This window comes from Lonchura striata, chromosome 3 (assembly GCF_050655825.1).
Source record: "Lonchura striata isolate lonStrDom1 chromosome 3, ASM5065582v1, whole genome shotgun sequence".
In the NCBI taxonomy this organism is placed as follows: Eukaryota; Metazoa; Chordata; class Aves; order Passeriformes; family Estrildidae; genus Lonchura; species Lonchura striata.
Window position 1 is genome coordinate 71,833,502 of NC_140705.1, and position 24,686 is coordinate 71,858,187.

The 24,686-nt window shown below is 36.9% G+C and overlaps 1 protein-coding gene across 2 annotated transcripts in view; it reads right to left on the reverse strand.

The window, feature by feature from the left end:
- Positions 1-739: 739 nt before the first annotated feature.
- The window catches only part of FAM120B (family with sequence similarity 120 member B), a 51,346-nt gene continuing 27,399 nt past the window's right edge, over positions 740-24,686 (reverse strand). For both annotated transcript variants that reach the window (XM_085576808.1, XM_021527167.3), the window contains exons 7-10: positions 11,236-11,442; positions 7,302-7,410; positions 5,921-6,034; positions 740-2,546 (exon numbers count right to left, since the gene is read on the reverse strand). In XM_085576808.1, the coding sequence (XP_085432934.1) occupies positions 2,494-2,546; positions 5,921-6,034; positions 7,302-7,410; positions 11,236-11,442 (483 nt within the window). In that variant the 3' untranslated portion in view covers positions 740-2,493. The remainder of the gene's footprint in view (positions 2,547-5,920; positions 6,035-7,301; positions 7,411-11,235; positions 11,443-24,686) is intronic.

A 24,686-nucleotide genomic window follows, 5' to 3' on the forward strand; every position in this document is an offset into this window, starting at 1 on the left:
CAGTGCCACAGCATCTTCTTGCTGTTAACTTGTTGTTATAGGGTTTTCTTCAGTCCAGATTCCCAGTGTGATGGTGTCACAAAAGAGCAAAACAGTTTGCTGATAGATGTGTTCTTGTCAGTCACTCTCTCACAATGACCATGTCACCATTTCTGCCGAGTCACTGTTGACTAAGTTATTGATGTAATAGAATGTTCTCTGGATCCCTTCCAGAAGGGGAACACATAAAGCTAATAAATCAATCCACCATTTCAGTGAATATTTGGGTCAGAGAAGACTAAACAGTACAACTGAACAAGAATCCTTTTCTTCACAAACATACATTCTTTCACTTCAAACCCATGTTTGTTTGTCCTCTGTTCTGTAACCATTCAAAACAACCCTGAGGTCCACATAATAAAGGAACCCTATTAAACTGGAACCTTTACAGTCATGTTCTCTGATATTATTTCTTTCTAGACTCCATAAGATTTGTGGTATTGTGAACAATTCAAAGTTCAGTGAGACAGGAAAGTAGCACCTCTATGTTTCAACTTCATGCTTCTACTTTCCCTCTACTATTCCTGGTGGGAAAAAAAATCTTCTGGCTTGGAAATAATAATAATAAGCAGCTTCTGCTTATCGTCTAACATTAGGAAGAAAAATAACCTCACAGAGACACTATCAATTCTTCAGTAATCAGGGTAATTATTACCAACAATTCACACCACAGCTAGCACAGCAAAACTCCCACTCTGACTGTATTTAACTTTGTTTATTGAGGACAACAGACATCTTTTCTCATATCAAAGCCTGAAGAGGGAATTACACCAACAAATTCTGGCACATAATCACACTCTTTTAAAATACACCATTATACATCATAAGATCCCTGAAACCAGAGAAGTTTCCATAAAATTCAGACCACATTATTTCAAAAGGTTTGGAGGGGACGGATAAAAATGATAGTAAAAAAAATGATAGTACAATTACAATCAGTGGAAAATCGGTTGGAAAAGGAAGCAGGAATACCCCTATGATGACAGTGCATTTCCTGAAATGCAAATCAAGACACCGTGCTGTGTGAAATGGTATCTGCTCACACTTTCAATAAAACTAGAAATCCTTATTGCTTATTTATTTAGTTGAATTGTTGCTATATACAGAGTATGAAAAATATATTTATTGGGTTACAAACAGAAAAATACATGGGAGGAAACTGAGTAAGGAGTTATGGATGTCTGACAATGCTGTTCACTTTGACATAATATGGATACTAAAGAGGAATGACATTCCACCGCCAGTTGACTCAAAGGAGTCACCTGCACAAGGCCTAAGAAACAACATTAACTGAATAATCACAGAATCACAGAATGGGTCAGGCTGGAAGGGACCACAGGGGGTCATCTGGCCCAACCTCTCTGTTCAGTCATGGTCATCCCAGAGCACATGGCACAGGATTGAGGCCAGGTGGTTCTTGAACATCTCCAGCAAGGGAGACTCCACAACCTCTCTGGACAATCTGTCCCAGTGCTCAGTCACCTCCACAGTGAAGAAGTTCTTTCTCACATTCAAGTGCAACTTCCTGTGCATCATTTTCTGCCCATTGCCTTTTGTCCTATTGCTTGGCACCACCGAGAAGAGCCTGGCACCTCTCTTGACACCCCCTTGATTTTAGAACTAAACAAATACATGTATTACTGAAACTGAATCACATAGTGAAACATCCCAATTTTAAAGAAATAATTTTGAAGGTAAGTGTTTAAATTAGACTTCTGGACAGAAAAGAAATACTGAATTCTCATATGTATTATTTATTATAGAATATGATAGAAGTTTATAGAAGTAGAGCATGATAGATTCTTTCCTCAGTTGAAAAATTTATAAAAAGTTGCTTAACTAGAAGTATCAAATGTAAAGCAAATTTTTTCCTTTGTAAAAAAGTGTTACATTTTACAAGAAGGTCACATTGTTTCACTGGCAAATAATGCTTACATCAGTGATGTCATGTTTCAAACTTTTCAGGGTTTTAGTAACACTGGTATAACCCTTAAGACACAGATATAATCTACATTCAAGACATAAACCACAATACAGCATAGACATGACATATTATTAATGGTGAGGAAAGTATTGTAATATAAACAACTATTACAAAAATATGCAAAAATTATAGTTTAAGTCTGAAATTTACACTCAGTTTTAGCTCACAATGTTATAAAAAACAATTCAGACTTTCCCTTGTCAAATGGACAAAACAGTGTAGCTATACTGGGAAGCTACTGTGCCTCAGGTACCTGTAACTTAAGTTTTGGTGATTCTGGTCTCATAACAAGCTTAGTCCTAACACAGTAAGTGATTAACAAGCTGAACAGCCTCAGCTTTGTGTGATTTCCTCCACAGTCACACCTCTAGTTACTCTGCAAAGTTCACAAAAACAGGCTTTCATAAACAAAAATAATCCCAGTGGCAACTATTCCACCATCCCATTTGCCACTTGTAGACATGAACTCTTTACCGAGGAGGAAGGTGGTGTCTCCTCCAGTGTGGATGTCCCGATTCTCTACCTGGAGAGAGTAAGAGAGGAATTAAATACATTCAATGAGCATTAAAGCATAAAACAAGGGCTTATTAAGATAGCAGGCAAGAAGAGTTACAAATAAATGTCTCTGTCCAGCTGGTGTGTAATTATGGCTAGTATTCTGAGATCCTGGAGCATAAAGTACATGGTGGCTCTTTTTAAAAAAGCTCTTGGGTGACTGTAACTTTGAAACCTAGTCCAGTTAATGGGTTGGGATAGTGAATCTTATCTGTGGTTAGCAGATATGACTGTGTGAATTCAGGTAAGGATAATATGCTGTTTAGAACCAGACATAAGCTATATTTACAAATATTTTCATACTGGTTTAAGTGTGCCTGTGCACAATACTGCTTTAGTTAGAGAGCCCTATTAGCAAAGCAGTACTCACAATGTAAATTAAATCTTTTCTCAGCTCAGACATTCTACTAGGTCCCATCTGCATTACAGTTCTACCAAAATCCTATTAATCAGAAGCATGATTGAAAGCAACACCAGTGTGGAAGACTTGACTAAGTATCTTGCAAATGAGAGACTGCTTGCATTATCAGCAGTTATGTGTTTTACAGTGTGCTAAGACTGAAGTGAATGTACCCTTTTGATGCAATTACATTCTGTAAAGAAATGGATAATTAACAGTGGTTTCCATAGTTCTTAATGCTCAGTTTATTTTAAGGTTCTTATAGAATGAATTAACATTGTGATGTAAAACAATGTATTAGTGGTCTTAACTTCTAATTAATGAAGTTTGTCTGCCAATAGGGTGTATGGGCTGTGGTGTGGTGTTGCAGCCACAAACCTAAAATCCATAAATTATCAAACAAGAAATATTAAGGGAAAATCTACCTTCCTGAGGCTTAGATGTCCTGCTCTGAGTAACAGGGGTGTGCTTTTACCCATTTGGAACACACAGCCAAGAAATTTATGGAGAGCAAGTTAAATTAATACAATCAAACAAAAAAAACCCCAACCTTCCTAAAAAGCAAAAAAAGCCACAGCTGAATTCCCTGGACTCAAAATACAGCTAGAGGATGAGCTGCTTATTACAGCAGCTGGGTAGCTACTATTGGCCATATAATGAAGGATGCCTGAGCCCAGTTCTTGTTCTGTCTGAGGGGATTGAAGCCATCCTCTCAGAGAAATACCACTGCTTCTCAGCTTGATGCTATTTTGGTGGAGGCATTCTTTCCTCCTCTGGTGAAGCTGAGACATTGTCACAGAATTCTTAAACATTAACTGATAAGAGAGAGCAAAGGCTGCCTTATCACTCCTGATACAGAAGATATGTATCAGAAGATATGTACAGAAGATATGTATGGTTACTGTTCCATTACTTTCTACTGTACTTAATCCAATGATTTATGTATTATGTGCAACAGCAGGAGCCATAACAGTGTACCATGGAAAGGCACATAGAGGATGGGATATATTACTAGGGAGTTTTATCACATAAGCTATCATGAACAGAATATGGCTACTTTTTTGTTCTTTTCTTTCTCTCTTTGCTGAGACACACATATAACAGACAACAGCTACATAGAGAAGTAACCCAAATACCTGTGCTAATATTAGCAAACTTAGGAAAATAATTTTGCCAAAATGAGTCATGTTGGCAGATCACTTTAAAAGGAGCTCTAAAATATTGCAGGGCTCTTTTATAAGGACAGATGTATTTTTCCAATAAACCTGTTTTACTTATAACACAGGCAATTTAACTGCAGTTATGGGATCATGTTTTAAGAGTGTCCTGAGGGTAAGAAATAGGGATAGTGTAGAAGAAGCCAAGCTGTTTAAATAATGCTACTGAAAGACATTTAGAACACAGCAGCACAGCTACTGTGGAATGTACTTTGTGGACTATGCTAGCCATAAGATCTCTGGAACTGGTCAGAGATTATCTGACCCCTGAATATCAGGTTTCTTCAGATGGTCAAGAACTGGTAACAGTGACCAGTTTGGGTTTTGCTTGTGATCAACATACATACTCTATATTTTAGCTTTATATTTTACATAGAGGATCAAAGATTTTATTTGTGAATCAAATTATATTATCTTACTCTGAAGCATTCAACAGTGGCAGCTGAAACATTAAACATTAAAGATTTCACTGTATCTATTTATTATTTATCTTTCCTAATCACATCAGCAATCTTATTTGAAAACCTCACCTGGAAACATAAAAGAAATTCAGGCTCTGCAGACTTAATAAAATAATTAATGTTTCTTAGACACCTCTCTTCCTTTTGCTTATTTTCTTTAAGCTACATGTATGTGCTTCAACTCACAGTAACGAGGAAGTAAAACTGAATTAAGTCAGCTCAACAGTGTTATCCACTGTGGTGTTTCACTGAAACGTCAGCTCTTTTCAAGAAGTGAGACTGGTGAATGACTTAAGATTAATGCCAAGGCAAGACAAAACTTGCATTTGTATCACTTAGGCAGTGACCTGGAAGCAAAGACCTTGATCTAGAAAGCCACTTAAGAATGTGGGTAACTTTATTCATATGCTTGAGGGTTTTGTTGAAGTATGAACGAAGATCTGCAGCTAAAGACTTCAGACACATTTCTGTGCAGCTGTGCCAATTTGTTTTAGAACTGTTACAATTTTAAACACAGTTCAGCTGAGACCAAGCATGAAAATTACAAATACCACATGAAAGCTTATTTCCCAGAACACTGAGTGGAAGATGACTGCAGATTACAATGCTACACTCCACCTCACCCTGCAGAATTAGTTTTTGCAAGTGGCAATACACAACTGCATAACTGATGCTGATGCCTTGTGAAAGCTGACCTAGAACAGAGGCTAGACAGAGTTAAAAGAATGAAGTAGGTATTTATTAAAAGGCCTTAAAGGATATACCTTGGGCAGTACAAGAGCCCAGCCAGGGCTACACCCAAGATGAACCCAAAATGGTCACAAAAATGGTCAACCAGTCACGAGGTGTCACATTTTTATAACTTTTGGTCCATTTGCATATTGGAGTTAATTGTCCAATTACAGCTTTAGGTTATGAAGCCCCATTCTTCTTGTTTTTCTCTCTTAAGTCCATTGTTGTTTATGTTCTTGGGCCCGAAACTAATATGGGCTGTCCTTGGTCCCAGGCTAGAAATGGACTTGCTCTGTTTACCTACTCTGTGAAGTGAGCTTAGCAAGCCTAGAGATGAAGCTCAGAACTACACACTAAAGCAGCCCAGAATCTGAAAAATATAAAAGCTAAAACTTAAGGCATCAGTGCAAGATTTGTTGCTGACTGCTGTAGGGTTACTGCACACATAAACATGAACTGCAGGTAGACACAGAGCTGTCATACTGGTGATAGGGACAATTCCAAACCCACAAACATGTATCCATTTTTTTACCTTGGGATTGCAGATGTCTTTGTGTGAACTCCCTCATCTGGTTATGATATGGAGAAACACAATGACTTCTGTGTGGCTGTTGGAACCTGGGATTAAAATCTCTTTGTTCTCTTCCTGAAAAACAGTATTCACTAAGCAGCTCTGACAAAATGTAAGATGAAATGGAGAAAAGGAGAGACAGTGTATTCTTTTTCAGGAAACAGTATTTCTTAGTTTTGTGCCAAAATACTCATGCACAATTATGATCTTACCAAGCTAAAGTCAGCCTAAGAGCATGGCTCTTGTCCTCATTTCCATCTATGCACATCATGATTACAAGCTGTTAACAAGTGCATTTAGAAACCAGATCAAAATTTTATGACACAGATTTGGACACTGTAGTCATTAAAACAAACAGAAATCTCTCTCCAAATTGGAATCACAAATCATAATTAAAATGGTTAAATATAGCTCTCAAGGAAAAGCAGATGCTACCAAGGTCTGGTATTATAAATCACCAACAGATATCCTCAATTTTGAATGTCCAGCATGAGCTTGTTGTAGACCCACAGAAGAAGTATTGCTGTCACATAATGCAAAGTACTGAACTAGCAGAAAATCATTCTGTCTGTTGTAATTTGCTCAAGGAATTCTGAACGGGTAATTTCTGTCCTCACAGACATTATAACTGATCAGGTATTAAGCAGGTAATAAATATAGTGTGAGCATAAACACTGAGATTCAATGTAAATTATTTTGAAGTCTCAAAGCCTCAACATTCAGGTTGATCTATGAGTGATTTTAAAAACCTTTTAGATGCTTTTTACCCTGAAAGTCAGGCAGCTCAGGTAGGGAAAACAATTTTTCAGACTGAGTTCTTTAGCAAACTGAGCCATAAAGCTGGGGGGAAAGAGCAAGATATTAAGCAAGAAAGCACAGTTTTTCAAATTGACCAAAAGCTCTCTTCTATTTTGAAATATGTCAGTGAATCCAATAAGAAGTATTTCACCTTCAATGCCTCATTCTGACCTTCAACTATCAATGTTAAATAGCTCCCCTGAGGGATTGCAAGAAAAAGTTGAGCCATTTAATTTCTCCTATAAAAATATCTTTAGTCACTGAATAAATAGTGATGTTTTTGTCAATTAATGATACTTATTGCATAAATCTCACTAGCTATGTGCCTAGATGGAAATATTATTCTATATAAACTTCGGTAATCAAATTTACATAAATTGCTAAAAATAGTAAATATTGTCTTAGATCTATTCATTGGTTCTTGGAGAAAGAGCTTAAAATTTACTTAGCTTGATGGGCTGCCAAGGTAATTGCTGCTGCTGTTGAAGAATAATTCAGCTCATCTATGTATTAACTTTATTGAGAAAATTCACAGAATGCCAACCTGTGTTAAATCCATTCCCTCTTGGTCTGCTCTGTATTGTTCTGTTCTTTGCCATGCAAACCTTGCAAATGAGAGATTTCAAATTCTGGAAGGGTGTGTACAAAGACTCCTGCAGAAAACACAATTAAAAATCAATGACTCTTCTGCTCTTTCTTCAGGTGTAGCACAAATTAAACACATACACAACAACTATAAGACTTGTCTTAGACACACTTGGGCATGCAAGAAGCTGGGAGATCTGGTTCACACTTTTACAGGAAATAAAGTTTGAACATTTAATATTTAATGTGGATACCCAGAGGGATGAGTAGGGTTGCAGAAGAAATGCTTTCCCCTTTCTCAGAGAAGTAGCTTTTCCTTCTCTGCTCACATCTGCAGATGTGAGACAGCATCTTGCTGTCCTATTCGATGACCTTGCACCTGCAGATGCACTTAAGTAGACTTCCATCTGCAATACCTCAGGCAGAGATGGTTAAAGCCTCCAGATAAGGACTGATGAACTCATGGAAAACACACCAGTTAGAATCAGCCTCTTAATCTCATACATTAGAAACAGAACTCACCCAACAGTAATACATCTGCCCCAACTCCTGACTGATAAAACCTAACTAAGTCTAAAAAGAAATGGGGGAATTAAATTCAAGTGTTTACCTTGTGGTGTGATGAAAAATTCTACTGTCAAAAGGTCAAGCTGAAGCTATTTTAGGATGCAATATTGAGAGATGTGATACATCTTTAACTTTCTCTGATTTCTGTGAGCTTTGAAAAAGTGACACATCTTAGAATGTATATATTATTTTCCTGATTGATACAGGGCATGCGAGATTTACTACACAATGAAGAGAATTAGGAAAAGAGACTTTAGAATAATAGCATAACTTGTTATTTTCATAAAATTGAAGTGATTTTTACAAGATGACATTTCCTTTTGAATATGACAGGACAAGTTAAAAAATCCAAAAGACTGCAGTAGCTAGAGAGGTTTCTTAAATTATAGGTAGATTCTGACTCCCTGTATGAACCCTGCTGAGAACTTCCTTAATACATTTCTTGAGTTAACAAACATCTTTAGAGAGACTTAACTAAAACCCACAGATTTTTAAAAATTTTTGTTTTACCACTCAAACTGGGTCCAGCCTGTGAAGAGCAAAGAGAAAAACCTTTCATTTTATTCCTGGGAGAATAAATTCAGAATGTATGGAGGTTGGATGAAAAGTGAGATCAGAAAAGAACAAAACACATCAATTATGCTGACCCCATGATGTAATTTGGTTTTAATTAAAAAAAATTGACCATGAACATACTCATTAGTGAGAAGCACAATAAAAAGGCTAATAAAGTGATAATATAATTGCCTCACTTCTTTATGAGTCTATTATAGCCAATTTTCTGTGTGGATAAACAAACTAATATGATTACAGTTTTGAAAAACAGAACTAGCATAATATGAGCTTAGCCTCATTTTGTAAAAAAACAAGATGGCTCTATTTTTATTCTTATCAGAAGCTATCCATTTTTTAATCTTTTAACAGTTGTTAGGCTACAAAGAGCTGAGCTACACAAAAACTTGCCCACAAAAATATCAACTGTATTTAATGTACACATTTTCTTCCTTTGGTATAAGAACCTGTAGGAAGCAAACCCTAAGATGTTCAAAATTTTTGATATGCATGTAAATATTTAACCAGGATTATATTTCCACTGTAATTGTCAGAAACCTATTAACTGTACTTAAGCCTATCAGATTCAAAACAACACTGATTCTGAGATTGCCTCAAGTCCAGATAACAGAGAAGGGACCCTAGGAGTTAGGAGACAAGCACTGAACAACCAAAGGAATAACTTTTTCCTATTATTTTTCTTTTCTGTAACAAAACATACCGTGTAGAATAACTTCTTTTCTGTATACAATACTGTCACTATCACCAGATTAGATTTGTGGTGCTCAAGGGTAGATTGTTAATAAACAAGTGCTAAAAGATCTTGGCTTCCAGCAGTATATTAAGCTCTGCCAGGAACTAAATACCATTTTGTTTATTAAAGTTGAACTTATAATAAGAGGGAAAACCAATCACATGTTGCCTTGCCAGTGTTCCCAGTTAAACTGGTATCTCTTGGCAATTCTCCCCAAAACAGATTCTTGCCTCAAACTGATAAGCTGGAAAGCTATTTTATTAGTCTGGGTACATATCTCTGCCATATATGTACCATGAAATTGTACCAAAAAAAGAGAAAGGTATTTAATCTACTCTGAAAGTACACATAGCTAAGAGTATTTTTCCTCTCAACAGAACAGTTTATCTGGGGTTTGTTTTAAAAAGAGCATCAGGCTTTTAAAAACCCTAACCTAGATATTTCAGTTGACCAAGAATTTTTCTAACTCTGTTCTAGGAAAGTAAGATCTTTCTTCATCTTCATTATAAAGCACAATAAAATAGAACTCCAACACTAACACAAGACTTTAAAATGTTAGCTAAAACATACTACATAACACATTTAAAAATATCTGTATCAATTAATATAAAATTTGTACAGATTTAAATTTTTATTGTCAAAGTTATTCACTAACCTGAATTGTACCCAAGAGGAAAACAAGTATCAATTTCATTTTGGATATTTTAACATTTTCCCATTTATTCTTTAAACCCTCTATTGTTTTGTAAAAGTCCTGCATGAAATTCCCGGATGAACCATTAGCCCAATCCAAAATCTACTGAAATCAACAGACCAATTAATATGAACCACAGGATTTGGATAGAGGTTATGGTCCCAATCATATGATTGAACACATATGGAAAGGATTATTCTCCTCCTTCATGCTAAAAACATGTTCATTCCACCCACCCAAAAGAGCTGCACTCCTCACTCCAGACCATCATGGTATGCAGCAGGACACAAGATCACAAAAGAAAACCAGTTTTACAAAAACAACTGGCATTGATGCATAAGATGAAAATAAATCAAAACTGAAAGTGTTTTCTCTGTAATTACTTTAACTTCAAGTGATGCATTTAGTAGCAGGTAAAAGCATTTTGTAAAGGTAAGATTTTCAAAAGTAATTAAATGATACAGTCTTTTCAGACACATTAATAGAGAAAGACACATTAATTGAAGCTCTTTTGAGCTACCTTCCCAGATGGGTAAAAATTTGCCCAAGGATCTCTCCACATATTGTGTGCTGGTGGGGCAGTAGGCAGGTCTGGATTGAGACTTCACCAGTGCATCAGCACTGAGTCCAGCAGACCCTACCTCTCCTGGACATGCTGCCCCTGTGCAATGCTCAGCAGGACCTCCCTGCCCAGACATGTCTGAAATCACACTGCTCTTCTGGTAATACAGCATGCAAATCTGATAAATCCCCAGATTTGTAAGATAAAGCGTAACTGAGAACTAAATAAGTACTTAGAGCTACAGGAAGGTACTTGGAGAGAGTCTAAAAGAAATACCCATATTTACCTATTCTAAAAGAATGTACCTTCTTCTTATTTGCAGTTCCTCTTTGAATTTGCCAAACCTTCATCTCAAAATTTAGTTTCTTTAATGCCTTTAAAAATATCTCACTTCAACATTTGTTTTTTTTTAAAGGTGTTCTTCATATGTTCCTTAAAATCTTATGGGAGAAAGATCTCATTCATATCTCAGTACTAGAAAACTACTGTAGGCATTTTCATTTTCAAAATTGACAACTATTTTCCTTCTATTATTTTCTGAGTAGTGGGAACAAAAAGGTAAAATTACAGCTTCCTTCATAAGCTCAGTATTTCTACTCTTTTTTTAAAAATTATTTTTTGTGGAGAGAATGAAAAAGGAATAAGAAAGATAAGAAAAATATAAAAAAACAGGAAAAGTGTAAACATGAATACAAAAACAACAAACAAAATGGACAGGTACATTTTTACAAAGCATGCAGAACTAAAAGGAAGTGATTACTTACATTGCCTTCCAAAAGTTCTTCCACAGAGCAACCTTGGTGTGCCTTCTGGTATTTTTCTTGAAAAAGTTTTCCATCAAACACTGCCCAAGGCATCAGATCATCCATCCTGAATGGAAAGCCGCAGGCGCTGTTGGCCATCAGCAAAGTCGTAAGGCCACGGATAAGGACAGCGCCCAGATGTACAGCCCTGGAGTCCACTTGTGCAAGCTGTGAACACACACACACACACACACAAAGGCAGGTCTCACAAGTCAGGAAATATGAGCCACCTTATCATCACATATAAACACACAAGCAGCAGAGAAAATTGTCAGCTGTCCTGATGTTGTGACAATGATGGTCCTCTACTCCACACCAGAATTCGTCTGAGGGTTCTGTACCTAGTTTTATTCAATGAAGTGGAATAAGTGAAGTTTAATAAACACAGCATCTCATTCAAGTTTTTAAGACAAATACATTCAAAATGTAAATGGAAAAGCAAAAGAAATAGTTCCATTGCATTTTTCAAGTATTAGCAGCTCTGCAGGGAAAAAAAAATCTGTAAGTGGAATGCAAAACATGAACTGGGAGTACAAATTGATGTGTACAGTGATCCACTGACCTTCCAGAATTTGTTTACCCCGGAAATGTTACAGTGTTTAAAGATCATTTAAGTTGCAGCATTTGACAGAGCAAAGTTTATTGTATCCTAGCTTTTATTTTAAACACTCCAGAATTTCTTTCTACTGTAATCTGAAAGTCAAATTATTTCACTTCAACCTGGATATCTCCAGAAGAAATACTGGAATCATGTGAGAACATTTAGAAAATGCAAAATGAGAAACTCAACAAGACAATTAAAACTCATGGCCAAGATAAACTCCATGCATGAATTTAACATCCTGTTGTGGCAGAGGACAGCAAAATATAAAAACCTTGAATCCAGTATGGGGAAAACTCTGATTTTAAGTATTGTTTAAATATATATATTTAAACAATATATATATATTGTATAAATATATAAAGCTCTCAGTAGGCAATGCCTTTTGTAGTCTCTTCCACAGCAGTCTTTTAGGATCAGGAAAGATTCATAACAGTGTGGCCATCAATGCTGTAATCCCTTGTAGCTGGTGTACCCTTACAGTATAAATTATACCAGAAATGGAATAGTATCCAAAATAGTCCAGAACAGAAAGGGCAAAAAGTGACTCCAATTGTCTTAGCTCTAGCTCCTGCAGAGTTGTGAACTGTTTGCCTGAAATGCAATGGAAAGGGCTGGCCATTATTATATCTTACATCTTGAAAGATCTCCAAAAGACTTAAAGGCGTGAACATACAGCATTAGTGCCTTATGTTTTAAAAATGACAAGAACTAGCAAAATCTGTGAAATGCTGTACTAATGAATCAAAATTTTTCCTTCCTAAGGTCCACATAACAAAATCAGGAAACCTTTGCTAGCAATAAAGAGCTACAAAGCTTCTTCCAAAACTGAAAATCATAAATCACTTGGAGAATAGACCCTGGTGAAGGAATTAGGTTTTCTGCACTATTATGCAATGAGCTGCATTTTGTTGCGAAATTTGACTAGGTGAAGCTGACTTCTGTGATGGGGTTCTCCCTAACCACAGATAAGGGGCAGTAGGGTTCTGTTAAGCTGACTTGAAGATACGAGGTGCATCTCCATGGGCAGTTTTCTGTAAAATGCAAAACCAAAAGAGGACTCAGATATGAAAATGCAGGCAGGGACATGCCAGACAGGGAGGTTCAGAGCCCTCTGGGAAGAACTTCTTCTGTCTCTAGTGATTCCTGGAAGGGTATCAGGCTGGCCATCAGGGCACTGACCCAACATGACAGTCAGTAGTTGAAATTCATCCAGTGCAGATAACTGGAGACAACCACTGACATCCAGACCACTGCAGCCAACACAAGCTAATTTCACAGAACTGTACAATGATGTGGGTTGAAAGGGACCTTAACATTCATCTAGCTTGAAGCCTCCTGCCATGGGCAGAGACACCTCCCACTAGAATTTGAGCAATCATTTAGAAAATGAAAGGTCCATATTTTTCTGATTGTGACACTTCATATTAGAGTAAGGAGACTCTCTCCTGCCCTTCCTTTAAAACAAATGTATTTTCAGTAGGGGATCAGGCCATTGAGTTTCAGAAAGTTATTGCCTCCAGATGTCAGCTACCATTTTACCAGCTGAGACTAGTAACTACATGAACACTCATAATTCTCTTGCTCTGGCAAGTAAAGCAGGGGTTTGCAAACTGTTTAACGATGCTGAAGGGTACTTGAAAGAGGAATGTGGTTTAAGTGAACCAGTATTTGTACTGAAGTAAGCTGCTAGAGTGCACACAGTCACTTATCATGCTGCAGCTGAAATTCTTACATTGCATTTACTAGATTGTTTCTGATCACCAGATCAAACCTGAAGATTTGCTAAGGAAGTGTGTCCACATCATTTACAACCTTAGCTGTGCTCTTTTCAGTTAAACTTGAGACATATTGACCAACAAGATAAAATAATGTTGCTGGTGGCAGGCTCTAGAAGACTTCATTGTCTAGGGATATTAGTCCAGGACTTTCCTAATGCACTTTAGTATTGGGGGGTGGAGCATTTGTGTGTGTGTGAGGGATATCAGGTAAGGCTTGGTGTTTTAATGGAAATTAGTATGAGCAGGACCAATGCAAGAGCTATCAACAGTGATTTCTTTATTAGGACAGGAAATACATTCACTAAAGGATATTTTCTATTTTCCATGTCTGGCAATGAAAACTAAAGAAAATGAAAGCACAGTGAGTCTGTAACAATGAGGCTGTACACATGGCAAACCACAGTGGCCTTGCCATGGGAATACTCACAACTGCTTGGTGTCTGCAGTGTTAAGACATCGTGATGAGAAGTGGAAAATTCCAAAAGAAAAGAAGTCTTGTCTTGCAGGGCATTACACCCTAGAGATTACTTCCTTTTGGAAATTGTGTCTGCTCTTTTTACCATTTCTATAAACTCAGGACCCCAGTGAACCACGTGAAATGAAGCCCTGTGATCTTGCTGCTGCTTTTCCTACCACCAGCTGATGACATTAGTGTGAGAGACACAGGGAATGTGTGAGAACTGCTCCTCCTGCACCAGCTGCCTCTGCTGTGGCCCTGCTGCTGTGCCTACCAATGGCAGCTCCCCACCCTGCCAGCACTTGGGGAAAAAGATAACTTTTTCCTGTTTAAAGACTCAGAACTCAAAAGTTCACAGTCCTCTAGCATCATTGCAACGGAGGTTACTGATATCAGAGGCTTGATCTGAACTGGGTAAGATACTTGAAAAGAGAAAGAGAAGTGCTACAGCATCCACAACAGTACGCATAAAGCTTTTTCTAACAATTTCAGAAATCTCTTTGCTATAAGATTTATGGACTTATATTACTGAGTTCAGGCCAATCTCTGTGGCTGTGTGCATGTGTATTGGTGACAGAAAGAGGCTTGGCAGGGTGGAAGGTGGTTGCTCACAGTAGCACTTTGCAAGTCTAGACTGAGACTGCACATCCCTGCTGAGTATTTTTAACTTAGAGGATGAGAAAATACATAGGTCTTGTATATGAAATGAAAATTTCCAGTTCAAATTTCAACTAATGAAATAATAATTTAAAAAAATTATCAGGATGTAAAAATACCTTTAAGTTTTAAGGAAATACTATTAGTCCTCTGATTCTTCGTTGTAGATTCAGAAGAGATTTTTTGATAGAGGTCTAAACCTTGTACTATTCATTTTTAAAGCTGCACAAACTATTTCCAGGAGCATACAAAAAACCCATTTGCCCCTCAACAGATTGGAGTTTAAAAGCTTCAAATTCTGTCAAAATTATAATAAATATGTTTTATGACAGTTGAAATGTGAGGGTGAGTATCTGAACATGCAGATGTCAGCAGACACAGCAAAGCCATCTCACCATCTAAATTGCTTGAAATAAAGGAGAAAATACATGATGACTATTTAACAGTTCTTTACTTGTGCTGCTTTACACATCCTCTCTATCTCAATGTACTAAATGCAACATTTAATTTTAAAAAGTGTTCCTTTAGTAGGATTTTCAACAACATTCTGGGCATGCTCTTTTTCAATGTAAAAAATCTGTATTAACAATTGTTACTTAGGTTAGAGTTTACTTTTTTCCTGTTCTGTTGCCTTCTTCCTGTGGTGAATTTGAATACAGAAGACATGATTATGCCTAACATTTTGACACAGATATTTAAAAAGAAAAAGCTTTAAAAATACATAATGCATTTCTCCACTCCTCCCTTCCCCACCTTCCCCACTGACCTACGAAAGAACACACCTGTTTTTCTGATAAAAAGGGAAACATAGCACTCAAGGAACAGGTTAGGGTTTGATGATTTCTAGTTAAAATGAATCAATTCAACAACAATAGATACAAATTCATGTAATTTGTCCTATGCAATAAACTGTTGGAATTCAAGTGGTATTGATCAAAATCTGTGTACTTGTCTAGTTTAACCAGTTCCCTTTAGATCCATTTGAACTCCACCGGTATATCATCAGTATTGCTGCTTCTTATATTAACTCCCCTAGCAGCCACCTGTATCTTAAATGATCAAATATTTAACCATAGGCAATTTGTGCTTGAGCAATAAAGGCAGCAGGTAGATCCTGTCTCAGGAACTTGTCACTAGAACAGTAAGGCTTAGCTTTGCCCGAGAGCTCTAAGGCACACTGTGTTCTAAATAGAGGGAGATGAATACTCAGCTGATGACAAGTCTTTGCAATGGAAAGCATCACTAAACAACCTCAACCCAAAGACAGAGACCAGATTGTCCTGCCTTCAGCCATTAGTATAAATTCCCACTGGGAGCTGGCAAAGGATGCTAAAGCCCCTGCACACTGGACTCTATTATCTGTTCTTGAAAAAAAGATAACCTAAACTGGTGTCGATGTTGGTAAATTACAGGAGTGTCACCCTGCAGAGGTGGGCTGGTGAAACAATGCATTTACTAGGCATCAGTCAGCTGTAAGGAATGAGCTGCTGGGCCCTGTCAAACTGAGGGGGAGAGGAGCACCAGTATTTTGAAAACAGTCTAAGGTTTATTCTGATGAAAGATTACATCTTAAATTAAGCTCTTCCTGCTTAAACAAGATGTGTGCAAAGGAAAATGAGGATTGAAAAGAGATACTATGAGGGCATTGGCTGCAACAGAAACTAGAAAAACCAGTTTTTAAACATTTCTAAGACTTTGAAGTAAATATTTAGCTGTAAACAACCCAATTGTTTAGTATTTATATGTTCAGGAAAGTTTATTTACTGGGTTTTATCAGGAATTTGATGTAAAATGATACCTCTCTGTGGAACAACACTTGTATTTACATTAAACCAAAACCACCATTGAAGCAAACTTTAAAAAAAAATAAAAATTGCTTTTACCATTAAGCACCATTAAGTAAAAATAGTAACACGAAAGTACTACTGCTAACCAATTTGGAACTAGAAAAAAGTTCCTTCAGTTCCAAAATGATTACATATAATTTCTTGTTTAATTTTCATAAACAGTTGCTTTTATCAGAACTCTTTATCATATCCACAACAAACACCAGCAGAAGTGACACTTCTGTGATAATTAATTTCACAATTAAAAAGTTTAGTCCTCTCAGCTTATTTATTCAGCTCTGCAATGGACAGCACATTAACACCCGCAGAAAGACTAAAATAACATTACTTCCCTTATTTTAGCCACAACTGTTCATCTCTGATCTAAAGTGCTAGTGAAAGTCCACAGTACCTATGACATCTACAGAATGCTGACATCAATTTTGAATTATAGTCACCACGCTAACGATATGACTGTAGCTCACCCTGCAACCATGTCCCTTTTACAAACGTGAATGGATTTTAACTTTTAGTGTCTTAAATATTCATTCATGTTTTTGGATATGTACTTATCCTTGAACATCCTCACCTTGCCATCACATGGATAATGTTGAACTTAGTTGGTAGGGAAACATATTTTAATTTTTTGGGACTCTGAAAATTCTTGTAGCCCCCTGTAGTGATGTCTCCCTCTCACATGGATGCCCTAATAAAAGTGATGCCACAATAAAGTTTCGTCCTGTTGGGCAACTTAGAGTGCCTTCTCCATCTTCCCTGCTGTCTATTTAAAACAACCAGCAGTAAGTATTGCTCTCCCAGACTCCTACATTTCTGTCAAATGCAGCTGAAATTGGCCAGCACATTCAAATGTTATTAGGGGACACAGAGAAAAAATTTAGAAAGTATGCAAAAGGTCACTTCTCTCCCAGTAACTTTCCACTGTAAGCCTTCAAACACCAAACTTTTCCCACTCTTTTACTTTCTGAAACTCACTTTATATTTCTGTATTCTACTCTACACTGTCTAGCTCCATTACCAAAATCTTCAAAGTGAGGGTCTTCATTTGCTGCTGCCTCATTCTGCATCTGAAGTCCTTATCCACACTTTAATCCATCACAACCCCTTTGTTTAATCATAGGACTAGTCCATGCAACACAGTTTTAGGTGTAAAAATTCTGCCACCAGCAGAACTACTGGGCAGAATGTGCTTGGCTGCCTTTGCTAATGCAGTCTGTCTTTACACAGCCTCAGACTCTCTTGGTAAATGACAGCTGCTTAGACCTGCAACTGCTTAGACCTGCAACTGCAGTTCACTGCTACAATTGTCCCAGGCTTAATTAACCAAGCTTAAAAATCAGTATTCTTTACTTTCCTCCCTAGATTCAGAGTGGAAATTCAAGATTTATTCAATTGTCCTAATGTAGGACCAACCCCTCTCTTAAGATGTTTGAGTTTTTATTTCTTAAGGGTCTGTTTTATTTCGCACTGCAACCAACAGAAAGATCAGTAAATTTCAGCAGAATTGGATCTGGCAAAATTTAGCATGTCTGAAGCACTGCAGCTTCCAGAAACATTATCAAACTGTTATTAATGTCATAAGCTCTTCAAACAAAATTGTTATTGAACCAAGATATATTGTGTAGAGAATTCCAGTAGAGCAAATATTGTTTGCCAGTGCAATATAGGTTTTGTAGCTTGTTTTTTTTTTTTTCCCTCTTGGGTTTCTTTATATTGCAAAGCAGCTGCACAGTAAGATTGTTGATACTGCGGTTCACCCTTTGAAGTGATATGGTCCACAGTAAACAGTTCGGCTAAGGAATTTTCTAGGTGTTAAGTCCACAGGTTGAGGAGGAAGAGAAGAACTTGTCTGCTTTCATGACAGCTCCAAGACAAATCAAACGAGTCATGCAGCAGCATTTCAGATGACCTGTGAAGGGAACTGACAAACTGTAACCTGTGATCAGGGATGTTCAAGATATCAGGATTTAATTTGAAACTAAGCTACAATAGAGAATCCACTTCCAGAGCACATATTCCTTTCAAAATGGAAAACTGCCACACAGTTTGAAAGTTGCTGCCTTTTGGCACAAGAATGCCAATGCTGTGCTGTGGTTTAGATGAATGCATACAGAGAAATTAGAGAATCCTGGTTTGGTGCACACAGCTGTTGCAAAAGATGGTCTTCTGAGCTATTCAAGGACTGACTAAAAATTTAAGTTTTAACAAAAATAAAATTATTTACAGGTAGCATTTTACATTTGCTTGTGTTAGCACTATGTCAGAGCAAATTAAAAATAAATAGAGAAAGAGTTTATGTGAGAGTAACTTGGCCATTTTTAAAGACTTATTGAATACAGAGTAGTATGCTGTTTTAAAGAAAATGCATGCTCTGTAATAAGCCAAACTTTGGCATTGCAGCCCTTCAGCCAGCACTGGACTCTGCAGGCACTTTGCTGATAACATTTCACATTTCAGCCTCAGGAACTGATCCACAGCCGTTTTAAAACAAAGAGTACCTTTTTTTTTTTTTTTTTTAATGCAGAAGGTGCTGTGCCAAAATAAACTTCCTGCAACATCACTATGCTTTCAGCCTCCTGTAATTGAAAAATACTACTTACCATTGCTCCTAACCTGAACTATTCCTCTATTGTACTGGAGCCTCAGGGTACAAATACAACATTAAATTGTATGATTTTGCTAGAAAGTTAAACATGCTGACATGCTGATGAGATTAGAAACAATTGACTAAATCTTTCCAAAAATCATAAATTTTCTTTGGAGGTAATACACAACTACCTTTACACATTTGGTGCTTATTGTCCCTGTTTGTTCTTTCCTCACGTGCATCATTGGGCTTAGAATGTCTTAACAAGTGATGATGTCTTTGGATGCTAAAAAATAATGCTGGTAAGGGATATTTAATATACCTGCATCACTTTTCTCTTAACACAGCTCCATTTCTTTATAAAAAGTACCTTCAACCACATGTCAGCTGTTTCTCAGTAAACATCAAATTAAATAACCCCAAAAAAAGATGAAGGGGAGGAGAATACATGTATGATATCAGTATTAATGTTAACATGTTAAAAGTTCACTTTCACACAGCACTTTTGGCTAAAAACCTTGTATTATTGAGACTACTGTTACAAACAAGACCTAAAATACAAGAAAGAATGGAACAATTTGGCCAAAGTTAAAGAAGCAACAGATATGAACTGGACACTGTCTTGACTTTTTATCCGTGGCCATGTCAATCAAGAATATACTTGAAAAGAAAGGGAACAAATCAGTTCTTGCTGTTTCTGATATCTTCCAGATAAACATTTCTACTATAGTAATTTGAAAACCTCCAGTACGTCCAGCAAAGTACTGTAACCATAAGCCTATAAAGGCATCCACCTCTAAGTGGCTCATTTCAGCAAACACTTGGCTTCTCTGAAGGTGCACACAGCCATCTGCATCTTTTTCCAGGGACAGATGTGCAGCTCACGTTCCTGCTCGGGTGTGACAGCGGCGCGCGGGCAGGTGCAGGCGGCCCCGAGCAGATGCCGGGCAGGTGCGCGCGTGCCACCGCTTCCCGACAGCTCCCTTCCCTCCCTGCTCCAGCCCCTGGATGTCACCTGCCCTGGGGGACACAGGTCAGCCCTCAAAGGCAGCGGGGAGCAACTCCACCTGTGCCATGCAAACACCACCTCCGAGCCTCATGGGCTGCTGGCTTCTTCCAGCATACAGTACGCAAGGAAGTGAGTGCTATTGAACTCAGAAGTAAACGTACACTTTGACCAACACAAACTTGGCAGGAAAATGCCAGTTGATACCAGAAATCTTTATTTTCCCCTCTCTATTATAAGTTATCTCTGACTTTTCAAAGCTGTCAGTTTGCTTGATATTTTGGGAGAGCTTTATTACCCTCACTACTAACAAATATGTTTCACTTCCTGCAATATTATTTGGCATGGATTAAAAATTAACAGCAATTTTCTTATCTGAAATTCCAGAGTGTCTTTTACCTTAAGCATCCTGAAATATTCTTTAAGCTATATACAGTCTAAAAGCAATTTATAACTGAAACATTGCTGCTATTTCCATGTTCTTGAAACCTTGCTAATTATGAGCTACAGGACAGTAAAGGGGAAAACTCACAGAAACGCACAGCAAACTTAACACAATTATGCAGAAAAATGCAAGACCATCTTCCACAAAGGAATGAAAATCCTCTTTTTAAGACCCTTGCTGAAAGCCTTGCACAAGATTTTCTCCCTGGGCAAACTGAATCCATCTAAACAAATGAATTTTTTTCACAAAGTGGAAGAGATGACCTACAACTCAGCTCTCTATGGCACCTGAAAGGAGGCTGTAGTGAGGTGAGGGCTGGTCACTTCTGCCATGCTTCAGATGAAAGGATGAGATAAAAATGGCCTTAACCTGCACCAGGAGAGATAAAGACCAGATAATAGGAAATTTTTTTTCACCGCAAGAGTGGTTAGGCTCCGGAATAAGTTGCCCAGGGAGGTGGTGAAATCACCAACTCTGGAAGGGTTCAAGAAGCATCTGAAGGTGGCATTTGGGGTTGTTGTTCAGGGGTAATTATGGTGGTGCTGGGCTTATGGTTGAACTAGATGATGTTGGAGGCCTCTTCCAGCTTGACAGTTCTGTGATCTAGTTATGCTGTGGTTTGTATTTGTGCCAATTTTATATAATAGAATTTACACAGCTATGTGAATTCTGGCATTGGGGCTCACATCATCTACAAAAAATGTTCAGGGAAATAGACTCTAATAATACTAATAAATATACCAAATTTCGTCACGAAGAAAATGGGGAGAGTGGGGCAGAACAACAATCTTGTCTGCAAGTTGAATAGGTTTGTTAAGTCCAAGATTTCTTTTTAATATGCCTATGAACCAACAGCAGCAAAAAAAGGTAGAGCTAGTTGTCAGTGGACTAAGAAAATTATTTTCCAAACTTCAAAAGATGGTTATGAAAATAGCTACAAATTTCGACATGGGTCTTTGAAAAGTGCTGTAAGTAGAGAGGAACTACAGCTCCTGAAACAATTGTATTTGCACTAATGCTTGACCCATGTAAGTGCAGTGGAACTTTCTATTTGGACTGGTTCATTTAAGATCTTGAGTATATGAGAAGAATATTTCTAATTTTGAACAGGGACTGAACCAATACCAACTTGAAATACACATCCCATACTGCTGCACTTTAGTTCCAGATTAGCCCAGAACACTGAGGAAACCTGAAGACCACAGATGAGAAAATGGGCTGGGGAGCAATGCCAAGATCAGCAAATCACCTCAATCCCCTCTGCTCTCCACCATCTGCCAGTTACAATCTCACCTAGAATTTTTAAAACACTTTTGACAGACGCAAATTTTAAGGGAATATGAACCCTGATTCAGTAAAGCATCTGGGAATGCACTCAAATTCCATTTTAGTTAATACTAATTTACATTACAGAAGCAGGTCCTTTGTATATAAGAAGGGTTTATCCCTAAGATCTTTACAATATTCTTACTTGCATTTTATGTTTTACTCAATCCAATTAGACTTCAGGCAAATATTAATTAGGAAAGAGTCACACAGACACAATATACACTCCCTGGGAGAAAAACTGCTTTTTTTTCAATAATCATATTTTTAAAAATACAGATAGCTCATAAAGGCTCTTGGGGCCTGTTTGAAAAATATCATACATAGTGGTGTTGACAAACATAGCTTGTCTTGCCAACGCATCAGGAAATTGAAATTATCGAGTGTTCAGAATCTGGGTATTATTTTTGCCTTTCTGTCTGGATGGCACAGAAGAAAAACAACAGAATAGATGCAGCAGCATCCTTCTTTGAATCTGAGTGATCCCAACCAAGACACCTACACTACTACTTATGACTCTAAAACATACCACTGTTTTGCATGGATGTGGCCAAGTATCCCTAAGGAAAATATTCAGAGAAAAAGACCTTGTGTAATATGGTAAACCAAGGTATAAAACCAAGGTAATTTTGCTTCCACGGTGCTGCACAATGAAAACTACTCAGAAGTTCTGTGCAAGTAAAACTCTTGCTAAAGCTATTTCCAGCTTTCAAACTAGTTAACTAGCTAAGTACTTCTTCTTATACTTACTATTATTATTCCAAAAGGTAATTAAATATACCTAATACCTAATGCAGATTGTGTAAAAGTTCATTTGCAATCAAGTAGCAGAGACTCTCTGAATTTTGTAATTTCATCTAAAATGATTGTGTTCATTTCACATCAGTAACAATTTTGAATAACAAAAAACTCTTTAAAAATTGAAGGAATATATTTCAGCAATTGACTGTCTTATACCTCATACACAGCCAAACTGCTCCTTTTACAAGTGGTACAAAAGATGTTATTATTAAGCTGATATTCTGGAAAAATGGGACATTTTAAAGCAAAGCTATCAAGGGTTTGCAAATGCCCTAAATTCCAGCAGTGATGTGTATGTCCACTCATGCATCTGCTATTAACTTTGATTTCCTATTTTCTGACATACATTTAACTTTTAAAATAATTTATCAGGACCCAAAATTCATCTACCAATTTCCAGTTTTTATTTCCTTTTTAACCAAATTTTTCCATTTCATCTTTGGTCACAACTTTCAGAAAAGTTGTGGTTCACAGTTTTACACCTCCAACGCAAATTTTTCATATTGTCACATATTTAGAGTAATCTTAGAAAAAAATGTAATTGCATTTATAATTCATTATGCTTTTTCCTCTTTGGGCAGTATTTCACATGCATTACTGTAATTGCACTTGTAAACAACCAAGGCCAGCACAATATAAGAAATGAGTCTGGAAGCACAACTGCTGGTGCGTCTTTTTCTCTGCAATGGCCTCAAAGTTAGACTGATGGCTCTCTGGGCTTTTTGCCAACACCACACACCAGATTAAAATAGAAAGAAGGGAACTAGACAACCTGGGGTCCAAAATTTAATTCTGACCTTATGTATAAGCTCTATGGGAGGCTTGGGCAAAGTAGAATGCTAATCTACCATATAAGGGGGGCACCATAAGAAAACAAGAAAAAGTCCAACCAGAAAAATGTCTTTTTTATCGTGTGCACATTTTGGTATTTTGAAACCATCGATCTTGAAAAAATAATCAAATCTTCATGTATAAACATTATGTTATTCTCAGAAAGTAATATTTAATGTATAGTGTTGTTACATGTTCACAGCCCACTTTCTTTCAGCATGAGATAAACTATATTTTTTATGGCTTTAACCCACTTTATTCAAACCATAGACTTCTCTGTTTCATAGACTTGTGGGTTTATGGATCTCATTAACTATGAAATATGGACAGCATATTAGAAAGTAGATTTGAAAGTGAAGGCTGAAATGCTCTCTTCATTCCATCAGAACGGGCTCTATTTATATTTCCTCCCATATTTCATAGTGGAAGTTGGGTATTCTGCTAAAACATATTTGCTAATTGGCTTCTTTACAGAAAGAGATAACTTTTTAAAATCAAATTAGTGTTTTTCAAAGAGATATTTAAAATAAATAAACTTTTTTCTACATTTAAATAATATTATAATGTTAAATCCAAAATGGCAAATGAGAAAATACCTTCAAAAAATTTTGCAGATGCTGACTAATTTTACCATTTTCTTTGGAAGCTCTGTGATTTAGCTCTTTCTAGGCATTGCTTTTAACTTTTCAATGGAGAACAAAAACTATGGTAAACAGAATAAACTCTATTCCTGATTTCTTACTGTAAATTCCATTTAATAATCAACTGCATGTTAGTGTATTGCACTTGGATCCTTTGATTTTAAACACAAATATCTAGAAAAAATAAGCTACTAAATACCTATTGATACTTTATTCACTATTAAAATAACTCAATAATTCTACTGAGCATAACTCAAGTTTGTAAAATGACAAAATGAACACAGTAATGAGTAAAAACTGTTTAAGTTATTCTGAGATGGGATCTTGACAATTAGATGCTTGAACAGTAATTCTCAGAAAGCTTCCTTTATTGATCATTATTCTTAGAATATTTTTATAAAATATTCTATTTATTTAGTCCCCTGCCCTTTCAAG